Source organism: Numida meleagris, chromosome 2, assembly GCF_002078875.1.
Source record: "Numida meleagris isolate 19003 breed g44 Domestic line chromosome 2, NumMel1.0, whole genome shotgun sequence".
NCBI classification, from domain to species: Eukaryota; Metazoa; Chordata; class Aves; order Galliformes; family Numididae; genus Numida; species Numida meleagris.
In genome coordinates, this window is record NC_034410.1 from 34,506,879 (window position 1) to 34,529,235 (window position 22,357).

At 36.1% G+C, this 22,357-nt stretch overlaps 1 protein-coding gene across 2 annotated transcripts in view; it reads left to right on the top strand.

The window, feature by feature from the left end:
* PLCL2 (phospholipase C like 2) overlaps positions 1 to 22,357 on the top strand; it is a 96,028-nt gene that overhangs the window by 71,447 nt on the left and 2,224 nt on the right. For both annotated transcript variants that reach the window (XM_021386572.1, XM_021386573.1), the window contains exons 5-6: positions 1,577 to 1,652; positions 15,700 to 15,809. In XM_021386572.1, the coding sequence (XP_021242247.1) occupies positions 1,577 to 1,652; positions 15,700 to 15,809 (186 nt within the window). The remainder of the gene's footprint in view (positions 1 to 1,576; positions 1,653 to 15,699; positions 15,810 to 22,357) is intronic.

The following is a 22,357-nucleotide window of genomic DNA, read 5'->3' on the forward strand; positions in this document are numbered from 1 at the left end:
CTGTAGAAGGCTTTCTGGGTGAAATATGCTGTTATTTAAAGTGTGCTTCTCTGTGTAATAGTTGTCTTTATTGTACCTAATTAGTAATTAGCATAGTTCTCTGCATAGACAATTTTTGCCTGAGCAAACGTTGATATTTATATTCAAAGAACAATCCAGTTAAAAATGGGTAAGCTAAAATATTTCCCTTGCAGCTTAGCAACCTGATCCAGTTACTATTTTTTCCTCACTTATTGTTATAGTTTGAATTTCCTTTTTTTTTTTTAAACTGACGTAAGTCATGGTCAATATACTTTGAAATTATAAACAGATTAATCAAGATGCAAGGATTAAATGTAAAAAATATCCAGTACAGTGACCTCCACAACTGTAGTTGTAGAAATTGACCTAGAATTACCTATAGATACTTTGTCATTTACTTAAAGTAGATTTTTGTGCAGCTGAAAATAATAGAAGTCTGTAATGTAGTTTACATCCCTACAGGTGGTGTTCCACCTCACTTGCTTGCACACTTTCTGTGATCCAGAATTTGGGGCTCATTTACCACTTCTCCAAATTTACTCGTGTCTCACTTAGAGCAGTGTTCAGAAAATCAGCTTCAATGTCAATGTCACTCAGCTGGGGAAAGCTTCCTCTACTAGGTGGGAGAAAGGACTGCTGTAGTCCTGACTCTTAAAGCATTGTGTCGGTGAACAGAAATTTTAAATGTGTTTGTTTTTCTTCTTTTTTTTCTGTAACCTGAAATGTTCCTGAAGTTGTAGTTCTTAAGGAAAAGAAAGTTCTACCTCAACACCCAAATAAGCAGCATGTCTAGCTTAACCAATGTTTTGGTGAAGGGAAATCTGCTCACAGAAGTAATACTGCTTGATTGGATCCCAGAGACATTAGTGTTAAGGGGTAAAGCAAAGTCCATCCTTCTGAATATATATCCTGGGCTGAAAGATCTGCACAGATCCATTTTAATCAATGTCCTTTTGGCTGAGTTTCCCTGAAAGGCTTTTCCGTTAGAAAGATCAAGTAAGGGAATCATTTATTGTCCTTATCCTCCAGTACCAGCCTTGAGTGATTTGTTTTCCTACTTAGCATTATCTCGCGTGCATGCACAGGTCAAGCCACAGAAAGGGAAAATACAGAGGAACAAATCTAGAAAAGCAATGGCATGATACATAGGAAAAGCAATTACTGGGTGGTGAGCTATCATCATCCTGAATATCTGAGTGAGTAACAAAGAGGAAACCTGCATCATCCAGGTTCTCTCTCAAGCCATCAAAAGCAAATCACCTGGTAAACAGTTGAATAATTTCTACATGTTTTGATAGACAGTGAGTTATGGAGTAGCCATTTTACTCCAGTGTTCACAGATCCTGACCAAAAACCATCATGTTTTTTGTCCTTATGCCACATCTGGGGCACTTCTCTACCTGGTCATAACAACGAAAAAGCATGTATTCATTATGTTTAAAACAAATGTTAGATTATTGATTTGAGTTTAAACTAAAGAATATTTTTCAAATTTGAAATTGCCAGTAAAAGTTGAATTTTACTGATATTTCTGCATATTTTGTTTTCTCTACAGATGATTCAGACCATCAGGACTCTAGTTGAAAACACAGATAGCTTATATGAGAAGATAGTACAATGTCAGAAAGCAGGTAAGTGCAGGCTGTCTTTTAAGACTATTATAAGGAATTTATGACATTTTTCTTTATTTCCCAAAACTTTTGATTGAGCTTATTTATTTAGCTATAGCTAAATATACACACATTAGTTTACGGGAGTGTACAATAACAGTGAAATGGTATTTCAAATAATAGAAATCAGACATCTGTAAAATTACAAGTCATCTTTGGAAATCACGCATGTTTTATATGTGGCCAGTATCTTGTCTCTATATTCATTTGCACACACAATTTGAATAAATATTCAAATGCAGGCACAGGATTACAGGAAAGAAAATGATCCTCCCTCAGTGAAGTCTTTTAACTGTTTACTTATACCTACTCTTATTATGTGAGAACTTTTTTTTGTCCTGGAAGCTTAATGTTTTCTAGAGCCTTGGTGAAGTATATTGTCTTTGTATATATTGTCTATGTATATGTTGAAGTATATTATATTCTGAAAATTACATAAGAATAGCGTAGATATTTTGTCCCAGAGTTTCTGTAGCACTGTTAGGTGATTACGCTCTGGTTCTGAGGATTTGTACTTACCGTATTTTCTGTTTAGAATAAAATTGTTTTGTTTTTTTTTTCAATTACATGCATCTTCTGCAGGAGTTTTTTCCAAGTCCATGGATGCACAAAATCTTTTTTTCTTTAACCTTTGTTGCAATCTATGAGTCCCACCCATGCACTCTCTGGAAATTTTTCTGTTTCTGATATATTTGAAACAGAATGTATAATTAGTTAGTTCTTAGTCCTTTTACAAATTGTCCCCTTTTCACCTGATAGGTTGTAAAAGTTTTCTGATTTGGACACAAATTTGAGTTTTGAAGGCTACTACTTTATTTTGAATGGCATCTCTGACCATGCTGCTTAATCATGCTAGTTTTCTCTTGTTCTCTCTCAAGTATTTTTTAAATAATGTAACACATTTGCTCAGAGTAATGGTGCATCTCGTTTTGCATCAGAAACAGGAAATCTGCTAGAGAGTCAAAATATTTGCAACCATTTGTGTCATGCACCAATCAATTGGGACAAAAGCGTTTTATATACAAATATGTATTTTTTCTATCTGATATTCAACATTCTGCAGCTGCCATAGACTTGCATGGTTTTCTTGCATTTTTTGGTCCCCTTCATTGCTGTCCACTAAATTTCAGTCTCTCTCTTTACAAACTCTGTTCTGTTAACAGGTGTCTTTCAACTCAGATGAGATGCAGTAAGGTGCACCCACTCTGAATTTCAGGATCTTCACTTTATTCATAGCATACACTCCCTAGACTCTGTAAACCTCAGTCAAACCATAGAATTGTCAAAATACTTGAAAAGTTTACGTTGTCCTATTTACTGTAAATGGTCAAACATAAATAGTCATAAATAACATGAATGACAAAAATGTTATTTCACGTATCTTGTTGATACTGTGCCATATTCTTTAGCTACAACACTGTCTCAGACAACTTAGTTCCCTTGGTAAGATGCAAGGCGAAAGCTTGTTGCCCATTGTCCTCGTGTTTTTAGAGTTGTTACCCTTTTGAAAAGATTGCTTGCTACTCGGTCATACAGGTTCCAGTGAACTTGCGCTTGTCTGATCTTCCTGTGTCTTACAACCGTATTTGATATTTAAAGTGCAGTTCAGTACAAGAATCCTTTGTTTAAGAAGGCTAAAGACTTAAAACCAGTGGTAAACAGTGAAGAGAGATTTTGATCTCATTTAGATGAGAAACCTACTGCACAATGACATAAGCCTAAGTATGGATTATGTAATGGATGCTGCTATTTAGGGCAGCTGCAGCCCTGCAGGTCAGGGTATTTGTTAAGATGGATGAGCAGAATTAAATTACCTTTAAATATCAATGATTTTCAAAGATTTTCTTAAGACTAATTGATCTTAGTAGATAGTACTCCATTTAATTATGAGTTAAGGATTATACATTTCCAGTGTAGTTTCTTGATAAGGAAAAAGCAAAATTATGTAGTTGTCAGTGTTTTTTTTCTTGTTGTTCTGTGGGTCAAATAGTAAAAAACCTGGAAAAATTAAATTATCATTAACAGGATTATAAGAAAAATCTCTCAATCTTTCTCTATTAAACCACTTTCTAACTTAACTTTAATGATATGACTTTGGCCCTCTTTTAAAGTTCAGAACTAATTTTAAAATAACTGCAATATTATTTCTTAGATTGATAGCCTTTAGAATAAGCAAAGATGTGATTCTTGATATGGCTTTTTTTCAGAATTCAGGTTGTTTGCAGTTAATATTCTTTAGGAAAATGAAAACGTTTGATAAGCTTTTGTTCTTCTCTTGTTTTTTTTTAAACTTGAACCAAATTGTTGCTACTAAACCAACTGAATGTACCACAAGAAAATAAAGTATAGGTGCTAAAGCGAGTTTAAAGATAATCCAGTCTATACCTTTAATCATTTACAAGACCTGAAATGCTACTATTTCCTCTCTGGAATAAAGAATTTGAATGTTCAGATCATCTTATCCCATCTCTGTCCTTCTTTTTATTCTTCCACTTTTCTTGAATCACCAGTGGCACTTAATTCAAATGCTGTCTGAATTAATCAGTGGTTAAAAGAGAGAACCAAAGCTTAGGTTGCATTTTGGTGTTCAGAGGCAAAAACTCAGCGGTACACTTGATATTCCAAGTATTCATTAAGTGATCAGCAGCAAACGATCAGTGAACACAGTTTGCTGGTGACAAAAAATTGTTGACAGTTCTCAAATCTAGATTTGACTGTAAAACAGTATGGTGGGATCTTGTGACACTGAGAATTAAGCAGCGTGTAAAATGTAACATCAGTAAGGTAAATTAACGTGCCCATGGAAAAAAAAATAGCTGTGACAATACCTAAAAGAAATGCATTTAAGTTCGTTGTTTTAATTCAGGAAATGGAGTTCTCCAGCACTGTGTGCTGATCATTCAGATCTCTCTTTTTCTGTATGATTTTAGAGGTATAGTTTTCCCTAGTTATCTGTGCAGCCAGAACTCTTGTTCAGGTTCTAACCTTCTGACATTTCAACACCCCTATCCTTTCTCTGAGCTTGACCATTTTAGTTTTACCTTCCTTACATTGTTCTCCAGTGATCATTTTGATGATGTTTCTCCCAGTACTCATCTCTCTGCTTTTTCCTTATTCTGCATCAGCTGAGCTGCTTTTACTTTTCTAGCATTTGCTCATCTGGTAACAAGAGTTTCCATTGTCTGATAGCTAGTGAGCTGTCATCCTGCTATCTATCATGTTGTCCCACATACTCACTGTAAACATCCACAGGACTGCTTCCTTTGAATTGATTTTAAGAATTCTCCCACAAATATAGCTGGATTGACACATGTCCTCCTACTACCTTAACAAAAATAGCTTTCATTGCTTCCTTGTACTCACTCCTCTTTCTTTGCCCATCTGTTATCATTTTTCCTTATGGTTAGATTCCAGGTTGTTGGAGCAAAAACTCCTATTTTTTCCATCTGTACAGTGACAAAACCAGCAGGGACTTGGGTTATTAAACTATGCAGGTAGTAAAAGACATAAAATGAGTACATGCTTTAATACGTACTCCAAAGCAGTCTTTCAGCAGTATCAGAAACAGGGTACAGTTTGAATAAGATCCAGCCATACCGGATGCTGTCGAAGATAAACAGTGCACAATATGCATTGAGAAGAAGTTATGTCTGGGCTGCATGCAAAAAAGATTATGGTAATGACCATACAAGCACTGCAAATTCTTCTTGGAGTTGAAAACTAAAATAATAAAATTCATTTTGTTCTAATAGCTTTTCAGCGAAACTGCATGTTTACAGGGCTGTTTCCTTTATTATTTCTTTCCATTATGTGTATGCTCAATTGGTTTTAGACTTAGGGTCCACTATAACGAGGAATGTAAGATGCAGAAAAAATAATATTGTACATTATATGTTATGAACATATTAGGTAATCCACTAATAGACAAAAATAGATTATTATAATTAAATATTGAGGAACACTTTTGACAAAGTATATAGGCAGGCAGTTGAGTTTTTTTTTTAACCAATGAAAGATAATGACTAGAACATTTTTTCCCAACATTTTTTCAGTTAACTCTGATTTGGAAGAGAATTTGCAGTTTCTTGACATGATATTGTATTATTTACACAAATCTGGCAGACTTTATTCATCTGTGCCTTCTGAAATACTGTCTTTCATCAGCAAGTCTTGATTTCTGATTAGAAGCTACTGCAGCTAAGGTTGGCTACATATGTGGGGTACTGAAAAAATGCTATTTTTATCTATTATTGTTGGACTTCATAAGTGAGCAATATTGAATATGTTTGCATCAGTAGTCTGTGCTGATCTTCAAGTTAAATCTTAGAATTGGATCCTTTTGTGTGTTTTTCATGAGGTTCACTTTTAAAAGTAAAACATCTGCAGTATTTACACCCAGTGCCTAAACTCCAACATCTCTTAGAGTAAAATAGCACTTTGAGGCCCCTTTAAAGCCTGTCTCCATCCTTCTGAAATGCCTACTTTTCTCCACTTTTTCCTTTCTCCCATTTTTTAATAAGCCAGCTATGAAATTGTTTTATTCTCTGCAGCTTGTCTCTCTCTTGTGCCTTGAATATTCTTGAATCCACATTCCATTATGGGGGAAAAACATGAAGAAATAGGCATGGAATAACCACCTTGGATGGTGTTTTTTTATGATAATCTGATGTATCGCAGAATTGTAGGGGTTGCAGGGGGCCTCTGGAGATCATCTAGTCCAACTCCCCTGCTTTAGGCAAGTTCCCTAGAGTAGGTTACCCAGGAAAGTGGTTTTGAGTATCTCCAGAGAAGGAGGCTCCTCAGCCTCTCTGGGCAGCTTGTCCCAGAGCTCTGTCACCCTCAAAGTAAAGAAGTTCTTTCTCATGTTCAAATGGAACTTTCTGTGTTCTAGTTTGCGCCCATTACCCCTTGTCCTGTCTCTGAGCACCACCAAAAAGAGCATCCTGATACCTCCCCTTCAGATATTTCTAAGCATTGATAAGATCCCCTCTCAGTCTTCTCTTCTCCGGGCTGAACAGTCCCAAGTCTCTTAGCTTTTCCTCGTAAGAGAGATACACCAGGCCCTTCATCGTCTTTGTAGCTCTCTGCTGGACTATCCAGTGGGTAGATGGTATATTCCTGGAATCATCTACCCTTGTACATTTCCCATACTTTCTTGGATATTCTTAGTGATCTCACTTGCTACTCCCATCTTCCTCTTCCTGCCTTTTATTTTCTTATCCAAAGCACTTATCACTTGTCTTATGAACAAATCAAGCAATTTGAGTTTCCATTATTCATAAATAAATTAATGAAAATAGACTGAAACTGTCCTAGCACTTTCTTGAGGAAAACATATATACTTGACTAAATGTACTTCAATGTCATTCTCACAATTCAAGTAGTCATTTGTTGAACATCCTAGTTTGGCCTCACCAACACAAGTGACATAGGCGACATAGGTGACATAGTTGGTTATAGCTGAAATATGGTGTTAGAAGTCTAGATACATTGCATTCTGGTTGTTATCACATCCAGATGCCATGCTGCTTTTCTTTATATTCTCAATTCAACTTCATTTACAAGTTTATTTTGCCATGTAGATTTATCTTTAAATGCTGTACTTAAAAGCTTGTAAAAACACTTTAACACAGACACTGGTGTTCTTCTGAGCTTGCCTCTTTACATAAAGCCTTTTTTTTCCTGCAGTTAATTTCATACTAGCAATGTAAAAGATCAGGTCATATTAATGATAAATATCTAGAGCTGCATGCTCAACTTCCAGTAACTTCAGTGAGCAAAACGAATTGTAAAATACATTTATGTACTAGAAATATTAATAAAGTTGTGAAAGACTGAAATAATAGTCTTAAGTGCGCTTTCCCTATTACAGAAATATTTGCAAAATTAATCTGATATTAGCTTGCAGTTTGTATTTTTAGCAGTTGCCTTCTATGACTAAACTGATTAAAGAGGGAAGATTAGTTATATCTCTGAAGATATATAGAGGTACACTAGAATGCACAAGTACATCGGACATTTTGTGTTCTAAGGTCTGATCAAAGGCTAAATTGTTATCCTAACTAAGATCTAATCCAAAACAGCAGGAAAGAATGAGGAGTCCTTTTATCCCCCGGTCAGACTGTCTCTATCTACAGGTGATGACAAAACAAGTACAACATCTGCTAAGACTAGTCAGCACTTCCAACCTATCCACAGATAAAGGTTAAGAAAAAACAGTAAACTGTTAGAAACTACACAGTTGAAAGGCAAATTTTATAGTATATTTTATTTACTGAAGGGCTGTACTTAGAAGAGATAATGTTCAGAAGTGCATTCATTTCATTCTTCATATTTTAAACAATAATAACAAATTCCAAGTTAAACACAGGGTGTTTAACGTTTAATTGTGTTAATCAGATGATTTGATAGAAAAAGGTAGCCAACTTCTCTGGAGCAGAAGGTAGCATTAAAGAATGGAGAAGCAGCATTGTTGTGGAACGGAAAGAGATAGTAATTACTATTGCCAGTGAAACAACATGAGCTCAGCAGGATCTAAAGACAGGGAGAAATTACAATGTACCATAAATCAATGTCCTTATTAAGTCTGCTTTCTAGCATTCAATAACATTAGGAATTTCTTTTTCCTTAGACTTTCAGTGATCTCTCTTGAGGATCAAACCTGATAAATAAAACATGGAAACAGCAGTGTGTGGAAAAAATATTCTGTTCCATTTTAGCTCTGTGTTTCTGCCCTTATTGACAGCAGTAATTCATTCTCATGTGATAGCGGCTTAACTTTACCCACATTTAGAGATGTAGTTTGTCCTCATGGTTACAGTTTGCCACAAATCAGAGGTGGAATACCATGAGTTTTCTTTTCAGTGCAAATGTCTTAATTTGTGAAGGCCTAGTTTCTTGCATATTTTGTACGCTTTAGGAGGCTCACGAAAAGCGTTGGTGTGTGGGTCTTGTGTATTTCATTGCTTGATAAACATTTTGTTGACTCTGTTGTCTAGAAAATTAATGTTACACAAGACTGTTCTTGAAGGTATAACTTCATATATGGAAGTTATCAAGCTGTAATAAAATCAATAGCCAGATGTCCTCTTTGTATCTTCATAGCAGCATAAATTTGGTGTTGCAGCCACTTTGAATCTCTTCTAACAGTATTTAAAAGTTGGTGTATTGTGAGACCATCTTATGTGGTTTGTTAGCTTTAAAGGAGGTACCTTATGTTGAAAACTGAATTACTGTGACTTTTAGGCAGATTGTGATGCCGTTATCGTTTGAAGTGTTGGAATAAGAAAGTTATCTTAGGCATACAATTTTCCTTCCGTACTTTTGAAGAATAAAGGAGCATCAGGCATTAAAATGTGTTTTTAACCCTCTAGGTAGAGTCAGGGCATGGCTGGCTACATATGGGGAACATTTCTACTTAGTGAGGACATACAGTACATTGCCAGACAGGTTGAAGTAATTAAAAAATACCAAGCATTTTATTTAGTTAATGTATTATTTCATCAAGTATTAACCTAAATATTTTGAATGCAAATAATTCTGACATGGAGCTTCTTGAAACTGAAGAACAGCACACATAGAAATTCTAATTCTCTAGTTATGATATAAAATGTTTTGAGTGACTTCAGTGGGAAGTGGGTGCTTGAAATTATGTGTGCATCTAATCCTTGTTCCTGTTGAGACTCAGTTTTTGTAGCAACGTGTGATACTTACATAATACAACGGTGCACTGAGCCGTAATTTATTAAAATGCATTTTAAATCTTTGTATGAGAAGCATGTAAGCAAAGTTGAGAATTTACAGCTATAATAATTTCTGTTGCTTCTCTAATGTGATTTGTATGATTTGTTGCAGAAGTGATCTGGTAACCAGACTCTTTTCAAGCACTTTTCTGAAAAACTTTGTTTTAAGAAGAAATTATTTATGAGGTTGAAATACCTGAATGTTAAAAGACTATGATCAGAAAGAAAACTACTAAGAAACGTATTCTGTTCTGTAAAAAATTAAAGCCTTGGCATTCAAAGATGCAGGCAAATGTAGCAGCAATATGCGCAGATTAAGTATTTATGGGTGAAAATGGGCACTTGCATTTTAAATTCTTTCCTAGAATTCTTTCCTTTCGTAGGAAGAAAAATGTTCAAGCCTAAAGTGCTTTCTTCAATTTCTTTTTCTTTGTAAAGAACAATTCAAAAAGAATGTACATAGTAGTTGAGCTGCAATCTGTGGTAACCTAATCAAGACCTGCATGGTATTTTCCTCAAATTTTCAATATCTTTAATTCTTATTTATTTTTATTATATATTTATTAAATCTTTTGAAAAATATTTAATTCACTTTAAATCGAAGCACTCTTCCAAGAATGAAATAAAACATATTTAACTTGGCTGAAGTTAAGTACTTAACAAAAGTATGAGTAATACATTTTTTATACAGCTATGGAAAAATGTTGTTTGCTCTCTATTTCATATTAGGCCTACTGTGTATATGCATTCATTGCCAAAGTTTTACTTTTTGTTATTACTTTAATGAAGTCCTTTGTAAAGAAAAGAAGCCTAAACCAGAAGAAACCTACCTGCTGTATCATTATATCTCTACTATTTTGTAAATCAGGTTCTTGGCAAGAAAATTTTAATCAATGAAAACAAGCCAGTACGTAAAGAAACCTGGCTTTAGAAATACAGTATAGTAAGTATTGTGCTCACTGTTTCAGTAGGGATTCCTTAAAAAACAAATATCTCAACTCTCAGCTAAAGCAATGGTTTGATTTTTATGCCCATAAATGGAATTTGTATGTCAGGGCTCTGTGATAGTAAATCTTGAAAAAAAAAATAAGAAAAGTTCCAAGCAGTTTAGATTCCTACACACACGTTCAAGTTCTCTTCTTCAGGTTACATCACTTCACAACTTGATTATAATAAAAAAATGTAGTTGTAGTTAGAGTTTTCCAGCAAAGATACTTTAAAAAAAATAGGCAAAACAGTAAATACATGCATCTCAGTGATGTAAGGCTAATTGCTTTTAATGCTTTTAATATACTCTTATTAAGAAGTTTAAAAATAGCACAATGAGTTATGCTGCTTTGTGTATCGTATTTTAATCAATATTATGAGTACAGTACCTTGAGGTGACTACAGCACTGTGAGGAGACTAACTTGGTCTTGGTTTGACTCTACTGATGTTTTCAACACACTCATGTGACATCGTCCCAGACATTCAGAAAGTACGGGCTAGGTAAGAGGACAGTGAGCTGGGCTGAAAGTGATCTGACCTGCCAGGCTTAAAGTGCTGCCTCAACAGCATTTAGCAGGGGGACCACAGCAATTGGCCATATGCAGATTTCTAAACAACAGGAAGTAAAACCTGGTAGTTTGGGTGATGTAGGTCAATGCATTCTAATCTACAAGTGAGACTGAGCTATCTTGGTTAACATAAATGACAGGTTGTCATCACTACTCAGTAGTAATGTTTGCTCAAAACAGCACAAACAGACCTTAAGATAATCTCTTAAACGGTGATATTAAAGTAAAAATTCTTTTCAACATTGTGATAAATGGGATGGATTAAATTCCTATTAGTTCATTGCACTACTACTAATAAACAAGATTAATTCTGGTAGTATAATTGGTAATTGTGTAAGATAAGAGCAGGATGCAAAAGATAAGTGGGTGTTGTCATTCCTGAGCCATGGGTGTTTCACCTTTTCCAAGTTGTTGATTTTTACTTCGTTAAGTCTGTATGATTAATAAGAAATCAACTTGTTGTTATTGTGTTGTAAGTCATTCTATACACAATTATGATGACTGGGATTAACAAATCTATCATAGATGATTTCTCTCAGCGTGAGAGGAGCTCTCTTTCCTCCCAACTGTAATTTTCACCAGAGACAGGATCTTATTGCAGTTCTCATTTAGCCAAGTGTTTCTGTGCATACATTCTTCTACTGAGCCTTTCTCAGCTCCTTTTTAATGCTTTTACTGTTTCCAAATTTTCCTGGTAAGCCAACTACATCAATCTTTCATGACAGCTTCAAATCCTACAACTATAGAAATTAGAGTCTGTATACATTAGTATAAGCATCTTAGCTGATGATGATTGTTAAAATTAATTTTTGGAGATGGAAGTGGACAGCTTTTGATAGGAGATTTATGGCTGTCATATTAGTCCTTGTGCTGATCTCCTAAGTCAAGAGCTTTCATATTCAGATAGATCACTTCCATCAGCCTTCTGAGAGATATAGTGCTTCATTTAACATCAGTTGAATATTACGCTAATGTTGTAAGTTACTGATGACAATACTTCTGCTTTTGATTCAGCATGAGATGCTATTAAGAGCAAATCTGTGATTAATTTGTAATAGACCTTTCTGAAGAAGGGTAGAAATAGGGGATGCTTTCTGGCCAACACTGAGAGGTCTTCATGCAATTTTCATTTGCCATGCCTATTTGCTGTGCAGGTTGCAGCAGAATGAAATGACTGCTAAGCATAGCAAATGTACACTCTGGTGTGATGCAGAGGTACTTAAGAGAATGACCATGTTGCTCTAGTTCCTTATCTATCACCTTTTTGAGGAATTCTTGTTCAACTCTATACTGTTTATGTCCATTTTTATGTTTCATATTGACCTTCAATGATAACACCAAATTTAAAAGTCAAGAAATGCATCTCTTGAGAGTGTAGACCAAGCATGCTCTTGTCATCTGTTCTTTTAAAGGGAAAAAGGAGGCCATCTTCCTCTTTGACAAAGTAGCAGCTTTTTTATAGTTTAGGGCCCTTTTCACTGGAAAAAAATACGACTAAACATTAATAATGACATTACCATTGCATTAGTATACTCTGGCATCCTATATAATTTTCATGATCACTGAGAAATTTGTGGGTGATATCTTTTTTTAATAGCTGCCAGTAAAAATGGAAAGCATGAGTAACTTGTGTTTTTTTGCATTAAACAGGTGGTATATGCAGAAATATGGTAAGAGTGATAAATCAAGTTAGCATAATGACTGTTACCATCCAAGAGATGTTAGGCATTTCAAGATACTAATGGACTAATAATTCTAGAAGTAGTTAAGCCTCATAAAGTTAACTTGCTTACCATATCTTAGTGACAGTGAGAGCTGAATTTTTGCTTGCAAGGAGATAGAAAATCCTGTGAATTTATTTATTAAAACAGACAATTTTGTGTAAGCTTGTCTTAAAGGCACTTTTAAGTGACTGTGTGAACATTTTTGTCATTTTATTAATGAATTGTGAATGAAAATATCTTTCTTCCCTTTTTCCTTTTCCTTTTATCTTCTGAAAGTCAGTTTCATTTTGGAATTTAACAGTTCTGTTATTACTTCGCCAATATTAATGCATGAAAACAGCCAGTTCTGAGAAAAAAAAAAGCACAAGAAAAACAAGCAGGGATGGAGAAGGGGAATACCAGGAGAAATGTAGTCAATAGATAAACGTTGTGCTGCATTCTTACTTCATAATTAAGGCTCAAGTTGCCCGTATTTTTATAGCGAACATGGGTAGTTCCAATCGGCAGGTGGAAAAAAATGAGACTGATATAATCCAGAGGTGAAATAATGAGAGGTGAAATAATCCATTTAAGTTTACCTGGCAGAGTAGTAATAGAAACAGAAATATAATTTAAATTCATTTGCCTCTTGTTGTATGTTTAGGCTTAGAGTAGGATAGCTTTTAGTTTACTGTGGTAATGAGGAGTAGTCCTTTCCTGTCTGTAAGAAGAGTTGAGGAGAGCGGTGTGATTAGTGCTTGTTAAGCAGGTGGCACTTGTTTGCCAAAGTTTTACATGCGTATGCCTTGGTGGGATCATCTGACATCATTTTGTTTTCTGAAAAAGAGCAATGAGATGTTTCTGCCAACTGCTTGGAGTATTTAGCTGGAGTGGAATGGCTTTGACAAAACAGAAATGTATCTCAGCATGAGTGTGAAGATGATCATCACAGAAAGTCCTCGGTGCACTGTAGATGATGAGTTCTTCTAGCTAGCAGAACATTTGGCCTCTATTATCTCCATGTCTGTATTACCAGTGATATTGTGTAAATTAGAATGATCTATAATCTGCAAAGCACCAATTTCACATCATTCATGCAGTCTCTCAGCATTATTCTTAATCTTGGAGTATCTTTACTTCATGATTGTTATCAGTCACTAGTGCCTGTGGGCTAGGATTTGAAGGGGAATATTTGTAAAGATGGATATGAGGTTAATGCATCATTACTGCAGTTCTGTAAGTGTGCTGCTTGCACTCTTGTCCACCTCCTTTCACTTTCTTTTTTTTTAATGTAATAACAGTTGATAATGAGGCTATGCCGCAAGTCACCTGCTTATATTCCATGCACCTTGCTAATTTATTTATTCTGCTGAGAATCGGAGTACAGAACTGCAAGTTTATCAGCATAGTCTGGGAATAAATGGTGCAGATAAGATAATCTCTATTGTTATGGAGGCTCTCAAAATGTAGTGTTGTAAATATGGGTCTATGCATCATCTTTCCACGATCACACAGGGAGTTTTTTTTATTGATGATCTGAACAGGAAACAGATACTTGGAAACAGTGAGAGATGGAGGAACTTCAGTTTCTCACCTGGTTAAAGATCTGGGGAAATACAAAATGAATGGTTTTCTTGAGGCTGTAATCTCAATGCTGAGGTAGAGATATGGAGAAGTATTTTGAAATAAAAACAATATAGTAGTTTAATTCAGGGAAAGTATATGCTGTCTATTTTTCTTACGGTAAGATTTAAACAGTAAGAACAGTTAACATGAGGGTTTTTTGTCTGTCTTTAAAATTAATTTATGAATCAGTTTTATTTTTTTATATATACATATATGTTTATGTAGGAATAAGGTAAGTAAGTATATGATGAAAACATTCAGTCATATCTTTCTTTTGTATTAAGACATGAGTGTGGGGCAGAGAGATTACAGAGAATAGATACAATAATGCCCTTAAAAGTCAACCTACTCTAATTAGGATTGACAGGCAACACAAGTTTGTATGTTGATTTCATGACAATTAATTCCATGTAAATTTTGAAGCACATCTACTCAGCAGCAGATAGAAGATCTGAATCAACGTAGTTAATAGAATAATTTAGAATAACTCTGTATGTTGATTTGAAGTTCATAGCTGTAAATTTTATAATGTAACTTTATGTTATTACTGATGGAGATCTTCAGAGCACAATTTGAGATGGGAGGAGAATTACTGTAATGCAGGCTGTGCTGATGTGTACGTCCATGGAAGGACGTGCTACTTTCTGTGTAGGAAGGAAACTGTGTTGCAAACTTATTTATGTATGACTTGTAACAGCATCATGGAAAGAATTTATTTATTATTGAATCTGTGCATTTCACTGAGCTAAAATGTGTGCTCTGGTCTTTCTACCGCATTGAATTTTGTGGTAAATTTTTGGGCTGGGGTCTGTCAGATGCAAGTTGTATGGAGACAGTAGTTTACATGAGTGTAAATGTCTTTGGTGGTTCACTTCCCTGCCACCTCTTTCAAACTTGTGCCCTTTCCCTCAGGGGTAAACTGTGAAGGCTGTGTTCTGCATGGCACCCAGCATGTAAATCAGACAACTGTGCTGTAAATTTGGTGCGCACTAGAGCAAAGCACAAAATAAATTTGTTGGGACACGTTTCCTGAAATTGATGCTTCCATTTTACAGTGATCCACAAAAAGGTCTTCACATGTAGTGCAACAGATTCAATTGTGATTGAAGAATATTTTGTAGAGTAAATATTTGTTTGGCTCCATATTTCTATGGCAGTGACCCAGCAGGTACTGCAGTGTAGATTTTGGCTTAGAGAGATCTGAGTATATTGGCATGTTCTATAACTTCATGTTACTATATTAGCATATTTATGCTTGAAAAATAAAATTTCTGAAGCTTTTTCATTTTCTTTACCTTTTTAGTCTTAAATCACTGTTTCTGCGATCGCAAAAATACATGAAAATGTATACTATATTACTCCCTCTTTTGCTCTCCACAGCAATGGAGTTTCATGAAAACCTGCACAATATAGGAGCAAGAGAAGGCTTAAAAGAAAGAAAACTGCAAAAATCAGTAGAAAGTTTTACGTGGAATATTACAATTTTAAAGGTAATGTGTCTTCCATTAGTTAGTTATTCTTCTATTCACAGGTGGCGTTCTGATGTTATTACTGGTCATTATTCTGTCTCATAGCTCAACTAGATTTGTTCACTTTTATGATCATTTTCGATGTTCATTACTTTGAAAACACAGCAGACTGACAACATGATTTTTTCTTTTATATTTTTCTGGAGGTTGTTTCATTTAGTTTGTCCCTGAGGTTTTTGTTTTAAAACCTCATAACGTTAACAGTATCCGCTGTAATCTTGAATACATGGGTGAAATGAGTACTGATTTCTGTGAAGCTGCTTGGGCTGGGAGGAAGTTGTGCTGCTGGGTAAACCCTGTTCTTTAATTTCAAAGGGAGTGAGAGTATTAAGGGTAATGTAGTTACTGAAAAACAAAAGGGAGGATGTTGCTATTGCAGTCAGTGAGGAATGGCGATTAAAGGTAAGTACAAAACTTATAAATTATCCATACTAAAGTAAGGTGAGCATATATGACCCATAGATTCTCTTTGCCTTTTGTTGAGCACATTTGCCTATATTTTTACATAACTTTAAGTGATGTAATAAAAAAATACTTTCAGCTAGAAACCCCCAGGAAACTTGAATGTGGAATAGTTTTCAAGTTTCTTATCTCTTGTCTTTCATCTTGGCAGAGTATAACAAAATTTATAGAGACAGCAAAACTGCCTACCCTAATTTATTCCCTTGACACTATCCTTCTAGCCCAAATTATTCAAATTTTGTGTTTAAATCTACTAATGAGTTCTTCTCTCCCACTCAGTCAAATATTTCATTGCTATATTAAACTATAAAATCTGTTTTATTTAGAATTTTTTCCCACGTGTTTTATTGTTAGTTCTTATTATTGAAAATAGAATTCCCTACCACTTTTCTTTACACTGGACCACTACAGAAAACCTGTGATGCAGTCATACCCCTGCTTTCTGTGTTGGTTTCAGCTGTTAAGTTTTCACTGTGATGCTTGGTGTTCCTGTCCCCATCGTGTTACACTGCACATGTCCAGTGCGGAGGAGAATCAAAAAGAGGTCAAATTTACTACAGCGTGTACAGTTAATGCATTCTAAAAATGTATTTGCAGATTCTGCTTTGAGATCAAAGAGCCAGTCTGTTATTTTTCCCTTATTAGAGCAGAATTTCCTGAAGATGATATATGCAATGTGTCAAATACCAGACCAGTGCTAACCAGCAGATACAGAAGAGGAGAGTCAGTTCAGTGGGTTTGGACAAATATCTAGAATCACAGAATATCGCAAGTTGGAAGGAACCCCCAAGGATCACTGAGTGCAACTCCTGGCTCTGCACAGGACCACCCCAAAATCGAACTCTACGTCTGAGAGCGTTTTCCAAATGCTTGTTGAACTCTGACAGGCTCAGGGAAACAGATTCTACACCTTTAATTTCCTGTCAAAACTATCAGATGCAGTTTGGATAAGTAAATTATTACTTATACTTCCAGAAGCAACAGTAGCTTTGCTTCGTCTCTGCTTGCCATTCAGAACATAAGGGTTGGTGGGGGCAAGGCTTTGCAGTGATTGACCTGTGAAATCGGGATTTCTGTATAAGCCAGGAACTGGAGAACCCATACTGGAGATCTGACTCTTGAGAGCACTGATGGGCTTTTGTGTGTATCCCTAGGATTAACGCAATTATGAAATTAGAAGGCCTTCCTTTTGAAGAGATTATTGAGGAAATCTCTTTTATCATTGACACAGTTTTTTTCTGCTCCAAGATTCAGGTCCCTTCTGTAGGAAGTTACTGTTTGTCTGGTACTTAATACTTGAGCAAAAAATTGATGTGTAATCAATCTATTGTCTAACTGTAGCAAGTCTTATTATAGAAGGTTCATGTATGTTGTAACATCTTAAAAATTCTTCACAAATATTACAGTTCACAAATAGTATAGTTCACATAGGTGTATATTAAGGCTTTTTACGTGTTTTCTACAGGAAGTTAGAGCTTGTGATTTGTTCATAGTAAAACACATTAAGATTTTTCACTCCGCACTCTTAACTACAGGGTATAACTGTAATTTGTCTTGAGTGACATAACTAAAGAGGAAAAGTTTGAGTTTCTTAGACTCTGCTCCTCCGGTCTGGGCAACAGGACCTGCAGCCATAATTTTGACCTAGTACTATGTTTTTTGGAGCAGCCCTCTTAATTCTTCATGAACACCATCATCCAAGAGGAGGAAAGTGCTCATGAGTTGTGGCTGATACATTTTCCAAACTGATTAAGTTGCATTTTGCCCTCAAGGCAAAACTGATCCTCTTTTTCTTAATTGGGACATTTTGACTATGGTTGATGCAATGGAAAGTCTGATAAAATAACAAAATTGACAGCTTAATTCTGGAGGAGCTCTTTGTTAGAAGAGCTGACCTATCTACAAGGGCTGCTCCCAGTTTTAGAGGTCTTACTGCTAGGCTGTTCTTCTCTTTCACATAGTCAATTTGCAGGACCACTTGCTGGTAATTTATTTATCGTTATTACTCAAACTGATAGCACTCATATTTTCTAAACATTGATAATCACATTTCCTGCCAGAAAGAGTGCACCAGCTGAAAAAATCACTCTTAAGTGCTGTTGAAGCAGACTTCTACAAACAACCTAATGAAACAATTTAGCGATTTTACTGGCATAGCAAAATTTTGGAAAAAAAAATAGTCACAGACTTCAAAATGCCCAGAGGAAGAGGAAGAGCACAACAGCTTCTGTAAATTAGTCTTCACAACAGAAAGCTGTTCTAAGCATATGGGGAGAGTCTGAATGAAGTACTTGGAATGAAGGTGTGAGTTGTAATTCCAGCATTTTTCAGTTGCATATTGTTGACTATGATTTTTTAGACATCATATTGGGCAACACAAATTATTTTCTGTATTTTTGTAATCTGCCAGTTCAAGGCATCTGTTACCTCTGCAATGATGTTGGTCTTGCATCTGAGTTATTTTCGTAAATGTAATTATAAACAGAAAGTTCAAAACGTTCTGGGATGCTACTTCTTAAATATTTTTTTTTCTTTTAAAATCACCCGAATTTTATGAACTGAATCTACCAATTCATTCAGGCAACAGTGTTGTCACCATGAGCATTCATACAAGCCCTGAAACCTGCTGCTTACTACTGTGGGTGCTCAGAAGGAAAAACAGTTCTATTAAAATATTGAAGACTAGTCTCTTGATATTGCCAGATTTGTGGCTTTTGGCTCATAATTAAAGCCATTTTTAGAAGCTAAGAAGTTAAATCCTTTATGGCCTGATTCTGTAAATGCACTCAGAGCAAGTCAGCTGGATGTGGAGCCCTGTGGGATGCCACAGCATACTAAGCAGCCCACTATTTAGGGACAGTGATGATGATTTGTTGCTTTTCCTAATAGGAGCTCTGGGCTTCCAGAGCCTGAGCTAAAGCCTATTCATTAGTAATACAGTTTCTTGATATTTCTTGGGGTCAGTTAGGCAGTTACTTCAGATGTCGTCTATATACTAATTTAATGTTCATGTAATAACTGGAGAACTTGCTAACCATAAATCACAAGAGAATACGTAACAGAGTAAAAAGGTAGCTGTGCTGAGATGATCTGGTTGTTACTCAGTCAGAATATCTGTGAAACGGTTATCTCTTTTCATAGGTATGGGAGATGATAGGAACAATTTTGGGTTTGTTTTTATTTACCTTTCAGGAGCTATAGTATAAAAACACTGCTTCCTGAGAGCCCTTGAAAAAGAGAAATCTGAATCATAGTTAGAAGGAAGGTCTTTGAGATCTTTGAATGTTGGGGGCACGTTTTTGAGATCTGTTAACTCTTCAACTTTTCTACCTTTCAAATGTTTCATATTATTGTTCAACATTGTACGCTAGGACTACAGCTTGAATTTTGAAGATACGTACTTATTTTCCTCAACTTATAGATTTGTGATGGTACACCAGCAGAACTAGGACAGTTGCTCAGACCTTTCTCATTTGAGCTAGTGCCATGTTTGATAGCAGTGGTCAGCTCTTATTTCATCTTTAGCTCAAGGCATGCCAGAATATGTTGGTTTCACAAATGGTTTTCTGAATCAGAAGCATTCAGAAATCAATTCCTTCATTCTAATTGTTGGAAAAGAGAGTGTCTAATGTACACAGAAACATTTTTCTATTTCACCTCAGTCTAAACCTGATCCCACTTGACCAAATGTGTTTAGTCTAACCCTCTTGCCTATAATAATCCGACTCCTTATCTCAGATATATTCTTATCTACAGAGTTCATCTTATTTTAAAATCACAGAATGGTTTGGGTTGGAAGGGACCTTTAAGATCATTTAGTTCCAACCCCCCTGCCATAGGCAGGGACACATCCCACTAGACCAGGTTGCTCAAAGCCCCATCCACCCTGGCCTTGAACGCCTCCAGGTGGGAGAATCCACAGCCTCTCTGGGCAACCTGTTCCAGAGTCTCACCACCCTCACAGTAAAGAATGTCTTCATAATATCTAGTCTAAGTCTACTCTTTTCCAGTTTAAAACCATTTCCCCATATCCTGTCACTACATGCCCTTATGAAAAGTCCCTCCCCAGCTTTCCTGTAGGCCCCCTTCAGGTACTGGAAGGCCTCTATAAGGTCTCCCCAGAGCCTTCTCTTCTCGAGGCTGAAGAGCCCCAGCTCTCTCAGTCTGTCTTTGTAAGGGAGGTGCTCCAGCCCTCTGATCATCTTTGCGGCCTTCTTGTGGATCCACTCCAGCACCTCGATGTCCTTCATGTGCTGGCGGCTGCAGAACTGGACACAACACTCCAGGTGGGGTCTCATGAGAGCAGAGTAGAGGGGCAGAATTACCTCCCTCAACCTGCTGGTCATGCTTCTCTTCATGCAGTATTCCATGTTAGTCTTGTCCAGATGAGTTTCCTGCTGGAAACACAGCCATTCCTGCCAACCCCTGTCTTTTCTTCTCTCTCTCCTCCATCCAGTACTCTTTTCACACTTGGTGCCTCATTTTCTCTTCTGACAGTTTTTCCTGTTGCTTTGCAGTTCATATTGTCCCCTCTTCCCCAGAGGTCTTCCTGATGAGTGTTACTGTTGGTTTTCTCATCACCTTACCTGATTTCATTGTATTCTGCAGTCATTTACCTGTCCTGCATTTCTTTTTTCTTCTCACCAGCTTTTAATCTCATTGCAAAGCTCTCTCACTCTTTTTGAGTTGTAGCTCCTTCTGCTAGTCTGCTGTTTCCAGGTTTCTTTCAACATGGTGATTTTTGTCAGATTTGTTATGTTGTTTTTTTTTTTTTTTTTTGTATTCCAATCCCAATTTCAAGCTGTTACTTCATTCTTTCTCCTCCTTCAGTTGGATCTTGTCACTACTTTGCCTAAAACAATCCAGCTTCTCCTTCTGCAGTCCTAGGCTAGTTGCCAGGTCAGGCCCAGAAATTGCTCTCTCCTCCTCCCTTTCTTTATCTGCTTCCTTGCCAGTTGCTGTACCGGGCTATTTCTTCCCTTCCTCCGATCTGGCTTTGAGACTGCTTGTGTTGGTAGCCAAAATGCTGGTGGTGGGACAACTTGGAGAAACCATACAGGAAAAACCCAGCATTTTCTTCAAACACATTATTGTGTGAGAATGGAATATGCATTGCCTTGCCACATGCTGGAGTTGTCAGGAGATGAAAAATGATCAAGAATGAAATCCTGCATGATTGTACTAACCACACTCAAAATCTGATTTTTATTTGTTAAAAGCTCATAACTTGGATCCACAACTCTGGATCTCGTGTCATTGAATTGCACGCTCATACCCCAAGCAGGAGTTGGGAGGAAGGATGAAAGGTTCTTTAAAAAAATTCCAACAGCATTTTCCTGTCTTTATTCTCAGAACTCAATGATCCATATGGTTGAGGTTAAAGAATAATATTAAACAGTAATGATAATAAAATCTGCCGGTGGCAAAAATCCTGCATGGAGAATATCGGTCTAAGTAGTAAAAGTTTGGCAAGCATATAAGCAACCGAAAACAATTTTTTTTTTTTTAAATAGGGATTTTTAGGCAACCTTATTAATAGACTGGTGCTTGCAAGTCTGCCTATAATAAACAACTTCATTAAAGTTCTAGAACTATATTGCACTAATCTATGCAAAACGGAACTTGGGCTAGAAACAGATGCACTCCAGATATGACTCATTTAGTCTACTGGAGTGTTTTAAATTAGCTTTTAGTTGTTTGTCAGTTTGGAAAAAAAAATATGTGGTTTAAAAAAAAAATAGTATCCCTGGTTTTCCTTAGAAGAAAATTTAACTGAAGCTTTTGCTGTGATTGGTGAACATTGAGATTTTTCCTGCCCAGTAATCAGAAAAGACACTCAAGCTATTATAGCGCTAGATTATTCTAGGGGGGTATTTCTTTGAAGAAAGCAATATATGTTTTCAGTTTGTGTGCCTCAAATGTGTAATTTTGTTTACTTCATAAGGTAATTATGAGTTGCTAAAGAAGTGTGGCTGAAGTATCGCAACTTGAGTGCACATCTGCTTTAATCTGATTGTCATTCTACCTCTCCTTTATTTTTGAAATAA